Raw genomic sequence first — 8,305 nt, 5'->3', positions numbered from 1 at the left:
ATAAGTGTAAATATTTATTTCTTTATGTGAGCACAATTTTCATTTTAATTAGTTTTAGCTGTCTACCAAGACAATTATTTATCTTATACACAAAAAATTTAAGAACAGAAAACTGAAAGTTTTGGTTTGGTATCAGAATGTCAGAAAAAGATACAAGAAGGTCCAAGTCATTTACAAATACATAATTATTTTAGCAGAAAGCCTGGTCTGCATTTTTTCATCTGCAATACCTGCATTGGAAATGGTTTGGTTTGTAATTCTATATATTTCCACCCCCACCCATAAAGTGAACATTTAAAACATTGGAATTACCATTCATCATTGATTAAATAGATTAGAAAAGACTGTACCAGTCACGTTTTGTTTGTGCATTGAGACAGCACCTCATCCCAGCCAGTTCTTATTAATGCAGTTTCAGTTCAAGCACAGATGACACCGAGAATGATCTTTTCATCTTTGACAACAGAAAAATGTGGACAGGTCTCTCTCCCTGCTGCTAGCTGCAATATCTATTAAGGGGTGAACTATAGTTCTGCGTGTACCATTCAATATCAACAGAACAAAATGAAGTTTGGAAATAATCTTATATGATCTGATTTAACGTACGTTTGGGGATTTGCAAATAACATCATAAGAACTTTTTGAGTTTTAGGAGCTTAACAGGGTTCAATTTGCATTAATTTGAAGCCACAATTTTTTTCATCTTCTAACTCTTATGTGCCTCAAATAGTCTTAAGCAAGCAAACATAGTCCTTGTGTTGTCAAATAACAGCAGTTCACTTGCTGCAATGTTCACTGTTACAGCTACTACAGTCTGAGAAAATACTTTGGTTTTTTGTACCAAAGTTCCCAGTGACTTTTTTTAAACATGCTGTTTTGTGATGTGAATATTAGGATCGTTGTAATTTATGGAGGCAATTCAGGAAATAGAACTGTTTCTATATGTTGTTGTAAATCTTTACTTAGCTCCTTCAAATGTGCCTTTTATAGTGCGCTGTATCGGAAGATCATTTTCTTAATAACACAACTAGAATAGATTGAAGTAAAATACCAGTGATACATGCTTAAAACAATCTTTATGGGAAAGGTTATTTACTGGTATACAACTGATTCATTTGGAAAATTGCCTGCGCACACTCCTTGATGCTGGAATGGAAACATTCCAAAGGGCAAGCTATGCATACTGACTTACTAGAGAGTTATAGGTAATCAATCTCTTCTTTTGCACTTCCTGGGTAACCCTGAAAGGCTCTCATTACAATGTAGAGCAATGACTGATTGCTAACATGGCTAAGAGATCGTCTTCAAGAGGACTACTGACATGATAAGATGTATTGGAATTGCTCCGCGGGCCAAAGATTTACACATTATCACACTTACTTGCAGGTAGTGATGCACTGGAGGTATTTTTGTGATCCATTTTCTGTCATTTGGGAAAAGTTTTAAATTGAGGCAATTTTGCTGCCTTCGCCTGAGCGCCCCCCCCCATGACCTAGTTATGTTAATCTGACCTAGATCTCATGATCCAGTTATGGTATTTATGTTATGATCTCAGAAGACTCTTTGATTAGCGGTACAGTCCTATGATGACCATCAGTTCAAATTCAGGCATGTAATTTCTATCAATTCTTGAAGGAGTTAGCGCTCCCTTGGGATGCTATCCTTAAATGGGCATGTGTTCATGTAGATTAGACTGAAGTCTGGCTGTAATCATCCTGAGGGGCTTCATAATTACCTTGGGACCAAGAAGCAGAATAGTAATATTCTGAATAAAAAATGGTGACCTTCACAGAGCTTGCAGATTTTCCAATGACATTTGTATATGGGAATATGGAAACACATTTCTGCGATGTCAAATACAGTCAGTTCAGTTTATTGTTACATGGTGCTCTGGTTAAAATATGAACACTGAAAATATGAAGGGAAGACAGGTCTGCTCAAAAAGATAATCTTGTTAAATAAAATCTGACCTTTGTCCAATGTTGACTCCATCCATACATTAAATAAGGGGAAAATCATATCTCTAGAAATTGTTCTGGAAGGAGGTAGTTTATCTTCATTCAAGAGATGGCTTTCTGCTTGCTTCAGAATGACAAGGAAGAAAAGTTTTCTTATCTTTTCCTGGAAGACTTTTATTCACTCTGCTAGGCATAATGGACTCTTTGGGCTCCTTGCTAGTGATACAGTGAAAAAGCTGCTTCTATTTATTGCTAACCTTTCTTTCCTTTTTTTTGAGCTTTGCTGGACTCAGTAGTGAAGCTTGAAAATTCTCAAGCTTTTATATACAGATATTAAAATGAGAATGTCTATGAATCTATTGTATCAGTAGCAGGTATAAATATTTGAATTGTTTGATTATATTGCCATACTGCAAACTATCCACAAGTGCTGCAAATTATACCAATTCATTCATAAAAATAGAAATTTATATCCCTAATATCTTATAAAACTTCATGCTTTATAGTTAAAGTTCAAGAACTATGTCAAGTTTATTTGTACTTTACCATTATACAGTAATACTTGCATGTAATCCTTAATTTACTATTTTCTTACATAACCTGAGAGGAAAAACTCAGAACTGACACATTAGTGTATTTTATGAAAAATAAAGCACCATAAGCTACTGTCATTTTGGAAATAGAAACAGAAAGGAGGGAAAAATATAAGACACTACCAGAATGTTAGGTAGGTCTTAAAATCTTGCATCTAATTTTTGACTGACGCTGAGACTAAGTACTATAATACTCTCCCTTTAATTAAAGTCCCTTAGAAAAACTTGACTACTTATTAAACAAAGATTAAGACTAAAGACTGATTCTGCTCTCACTTAGGCCCCTGCCAGAAGTGCAGATGAAGGTGCATTAGAATCCAACACACAATCCACACAATTGCACATCTTGATCCTGGGCTCATCCTGCACCACCAAGTTGCAAACCCTGTGGCTGGGATCCCTCTCAACTGACAGGGCTCCATGGGAGGCCCATCAGATCACCCATGCTCCAGCCACGAAGGTGTGTGATGCAGCCCAGAACAACTGACAGGGCTCCCAGCTGCAGGGGTGCACCTAACCAAACGTTCTATTCATGGCACAATAGGAACCAGCCACACATTTTTATGGAGTAACTTTGTGGCTTACTCCTTGTTTTATGACTATATTAGTTGCTTTTATGTGTGGCTGGGTCTCAGCTTAAGATATGATTAACTGGTTAACCATATCTTAGGTGCAACATGTGGCCTTGGATGCACGCAGTTCCTTGAAGGCAATGGAAGTGAGCCTTTCACCTCTAGAAATACACCTTAACTAAACTTGTACCTTAACCTGAAGACACTGTGCGATTGCACAGACAAAAAAAATCTATTAAGACTGCAATGCCAAAATGGAAACAAAACTAACTCTCTCAAAAGGAACATATTCCAAGCTGCATTAATATCTGGTTTTGTTTATTTATATTTTTGAAGGTTGGGGAAAAAAAAAATTAGAGAAATCTTAATGAAATTCTGCCATTTTATAGAAAAGAAAGTAGATATTATCATTTATAATGTTTTACTTAGGTCTCTTGCATATTTTATAGTGCTCATTCATTTGGACAGCAAAATTGGTATTTAACAAAACTATTAAAGTTTCTGAATTATTATTATTTTTTTAGTTTTGGTCTATCGGAGCTTCTGTTACCAATACACCTATTTGTAGTGGAATAAAAACATTTTTTTTTCTTTGGAGGTTGAATAACATTCTGGTTGTCCAGGATATTACATAATTGTTAAGACTGCTCCACAGAGGCTGGTTAGTCAAGATGCTGTACAAGTCCCAGGTTACAGAGGCATACCCAGGTTAATTTGGTGCTAAGAAGTGGGAGTTCTAGAAAACCATGGTGTGGTAGGATCCTGGTATATAGCTCTGAAACCAGGATATGGCCTTCAAATGACTTTTTGAAAACCTCTGGTGATTAAGACTCTTTCCAGGTTCCTTTACCACTCTAAGGAAGATTCTTTCTGGGTGTCTGCAATCAAAAGAATTTAAAATTTCTACCAGTATAACAAAGAATGGAAAAAAATAATAATTCCCTAAACTAAGAGCTTAAGCACAGACCTATATAGCCTTGAAGGATGTATTTTAAGTACCCAGCATTAAAATTACTCAGTAAATATCAAGGAAGCACTGATGTAACTCAAAGAACTTGTTAGTTGATTAGTCTGAACATAGGATTTGGAAAGAGTGACTTTGTCGGGGGAGTACATGCAAACAAACAAAGTTTGGAGATAATCCAGAAAAAGGCTTCAACAGAGAACAGGAATATACAGAATAAGAAAATACAAAATTCTGAGGGAAGCCAAATGGAGACATTTCAGGAGCAGATGTGCAGTAAAATGATTATGAAGAGATTGCGATCCAGCTGGATTGAAGATAAAAAATTGTTATGGGTAAAAAGTAGGCATCCAGAAACATTGTTCCATCTGATATTCAGCTAGAACTGAGGAAGTCATGTAAGGCAACACTCAATTAGTTTGGCAACTATAATTTGAACAAATGCTCTTGGGGTAAATTTCTTATGCTACAAAGCAATATGTAGGCGTGGAGTAACACAATCTCTGTCATTTTGGAACTTGCTTATAATCTCTTGATTCAATTTACATTCAATATAGCAAAGAATAAATGTTCTGGGGAAAAATTACAATATAGCAATATATTTGGTAACCAGATGAAAGGTTACACAACACAGCAGGCAAGACTTAGTATGAATTAAATAAATACAACTGCAGTTTGACATGCCAGTTACTTTAGCTTTTACAACAAAGCAACATTTTGGATCACCCAGCACCACCAGTAATTTCAGGAGGAATAGCTCTACACTGCACTAGCTTTACATATTCCAAACAATGTTTTGGAAAAAATATTTTGGTAGTAGATACTTACTACATGCATCAGACATTCTAGTGTTCAAAATCTGGATTAAGCAATATGTTCATATACCACAGTTCCTCTTAACCTTTTATATCAACTGACCCCTACATTTTATTTTTAAGTCACCCTCAAACATTACTACAAATACATCATGAAAACAAGTTAAATAATATGACATCATCGCAGGCTCTCTTTAATAATGTTCTGCTGCCTCATATTTATTCCAGCTGAACACGAAATGTTTAACAGAAACAGTTTAATTAGTTGCATTAAGGCTGAAAATGGCAAATGTGAAGTAGTAATTACTATTACCTTAGTAAATTATTTTAATAGAAATACAATTTGAACATAAAATCTGATTGGCGCTCTCGTCTTCTGGAATTTACTAGGTTGCTTTTCATGAGCTACTGCATAATCCAAGAGATAGTTAGACATGAAACAGTGCTCTTAGAACTCAGTGACACCCGCTGGTATTTCTGTTGCAAATCCATTGATAATCTGATGTAGTTAAAGTAAAGCATACTTATAACATTATTGCACAGGTGTAGCCTCTCTCCTCTCCAGATCATCACCTCTGTTGGTCAACTAACATGCGATTTTCTATAACTAGCAAGATATGGGTTTATGAGGCAATTTGCTAATTTGAGTAGTATATAAAAATCTTTACCCTAAAAGTGGTACTATATTTTAAATTTATCACCAACTGTTCATTTATATACAAAAAGTAAAGAAAATAATTCCATTATATTTATTAATAAAAAGCTTCTCTAGAATTAAATATCTAAATTGCACACTTCTGGTCAGCACTGTCATTCTTAATTTTCTTTTTGCTGAAGGACTGGTGCTGGATATGTCCATCTGTTCCCTGATAAGGTCATTTGAATGTCAATAAATGTTGATACAGCAGGGTGGCTGAAATCCGTGTGAAAATTGGATGGAGAACTAGAATTTGATTTTGGGAATCTGATCACCACCAGAAGGTAGTGTTCCACATAAAATCATAAGGATTGTTCCAGAGCTCAGACACTATCGCAGACATGAAAGAATCAAAGGTAACACACCTTCACTATACAGTGTATTTTTAAAGAATCTCATACTTAAAATTCTTATGTATAAAAGCCCCAACAAGCCAAAAGTCAGTAGAAACTTTTCTGATCACTAGAATTACCTGACAGTAACTGTTTATGCAAGTAAAACTTGATTACAATAATATATTATATTGGCAAACTGAAGCTATTATAGTAAAATCTTTATAATTCCCCCCCACCCCTTTCTTCCTTTTTGCTGATACTCAGTTTCACATGTTATACAGGAATTAAAGGGTAACAGCCAGAACTGCCTTTCAGATTGTCCAAATCTGGACGATTCTTGGAGTATTACAATTTTGGATGATTCTCTCTCACTTCTTCCAATTTAGAAAGGATCCACTGTGAAGTAAAATGGAGAAAAAATTCTTAGTAAACGCTGTACAGTGCAGTAGAAAATTTCACTGAGTCAAATATTTCACCACTTAATCACTGCTCCTAATCAGGATAACAACACAACACAAGGTTTAGAGTCTATAATATTATTTCTTGCCTCAGAACTGAAACATCTTAAAATTCAAACTCAAATTTCTTACATGGCAACATACTGGAAACTGCTAAATCACCTGGCTAGGCCAAGGCGCCAGCTCTCTAATCTGCAGTTGTATGAACAATGATATTCATTACTATTGTGTAAAACAGCAAAGATTCCCACAAATCTGAGAGAAAAATCATGATTACTATTTCATGCTATCCAAATATACAAATCACAGATGACAGAATGAGACAGTTCCCGTCACCAAAGTGTTATAATTTAAGTTTTAGATGCAACAGAAAAGAATGTGGATTGCACAGATAAGGACAGGATCAGACAATCTTGAGATTCCTGCAATATGATAATATGGCTATTTCATTTAGATACACTAACATCTTAAGGTAATATGCATTTATACATATCTACATATAGTAAAATAAATGTACAAGCAAGTCAACAAATACACTGAACATTGATTTCTCCTACAAATAAGTTTAATGTAGATAGAAAGGGTAGTGGCTTGGACGACTAGTTTTGGGGAGGGCAGTCCATCTCCAGTAATCAACATGAAAAGGCAAAATCCTTGTAAGAGGCATAAATGGCATACTGAGGGTGATGAGACTGAAGGTGAAAAACACATCATTTTCGTTGCAGGATTAGGTCTCCCAGGTGGGTCCTGGCACAGTTGATTTGACTGATCAGCAAAAAGCATGTCACCACTGTCTGCAGGGCCAGGACCCTGTCACTTCCAGGGCTTCAAGGGACCTGACTCGTCAATATAAATTGGTTCCAATCAAATAGCTAACTGTAAATACAACTACAAGAAACTATGAGTAGTGACGTATGAATAGTGTTCTGCATTTTCAGTTATTTAAAAAAATCCAGGAATTTTTTGGGGTTTATCTTTCAAACATAAAAACCAGGTTGAAATAGGGGTAAAAGGAAGAAAAGAGAAAAAATGGTTTAAATTGGGGAAAATAATGACTATGTTCCCATAGCAGTGAGGGAGGGAGGGAGGGAGGGAGGGAGGGAGGAAGGAAGGAAGTCTGGGACTAGGGAAGGGGCGGGGCGCAGCCACTCCTGGGGCTCCAGCAGGGAGCAAAGAGGAGGAATCTGTCAGTGGGTGCGGGTGTGGGATGGGGGGTGGGGCATAGCTCTTGCCATTATGCACACCCCGGGAAGGCTGCAGGCTGGGGGGCTGTGCAAGGCTCTTCCTGGGGGCCATGTGCCCCCAGATCTGCACTCAGGACGAGCATCCAATGCAGCCCCCTAGCCCACAGCTGCCCTGGGGTGTGTGTAGCAGAAAGAGCCATGCCCCCGCCCCCCCCGCACCCACTTACAGTTCCCTCTGAATCTGGCATGGGCTGTTCCCAGGGCTGCTGCAGCAGGGGAAACAAGCGGAGACCCAGGGGCACAATGCAGCTTGTCACTGCTCACCCCACCCCAGGAGCAGCCAATGCCAGCTGCCTGCAGCTTCTGGGCAGTGCCAAGCCCTGAACCCTCCTGGGCTCTGCTTGTCTCCACTCACCCCAGCCTGATGCAGTGGCCTCAGGAGCAGCCGACACCACCTGCCTGCATTATGCCATGGTGCAGCCCAGGGGCTGGCAGGAGTGGCATGCAGCTGGATGCATTGGGGATGGGGGACAGGGCCCAACCCCAATTCTGACTCTGGCACCTCCCGCCCTGCCCAGGGTCAGAGCTGGGAGCCCTGCGCCACCAGGCAGTGGCTCCAGCCCCACAAGCCCGTGCAGAGCAGCCAGGTGTAGCACCGGCTGCAGGGAGCAGGGCTGGGCTCTCCCACCTGGCTCCCCAGTGGGGCTTGCAGCTCCCAGCACCCAGGGC

The 8,305-nt window shown here is 38.5% G+C and overlaps 1 protein-coding gene across 1 annotated transcript in view; it reads right to left on the bottom strand.

Moving 5' to 3' along the window:
• VPS13A (vacuolar protein sorting 13 homolog A) overlaps window positions 1–8,305 on the bottom strand; it is a 177,331-nt gene continuing 169,026 nt past the window's right edge. Inside the window, exon 72 of the mRNA XM_059724803.1 lies at window positions 1–6,330. Within this exon, the coding sequence (XP_059580786.1) occupies window positions 6,280–6,330 (51 nt within the window). The 3' untranslated portion in view covers window positions 1–6,279. The remainder of the gene's footprint in view (window positions 6,331–8,305) is intronic.

Source organism: Alligator mississippiensis, chromosome 3, assembly GCF_030867095.1.
Source record: "Alligator mississippiensis isolate rAllMis1 chromosome 3, rAllMis1, whole genome shotgun sequence".
Lineage (NCBI taxonomy): Eukaryota > Metazoa > Chordata > Crocodylia > Alligatoridae > Alligator > Alligator mississippiensis.
The sequence above is the reverse complement of the archived record's forward strand: the minus strand, read 5'-3'. Positions and strand labels throughout refer to the sequence as shown.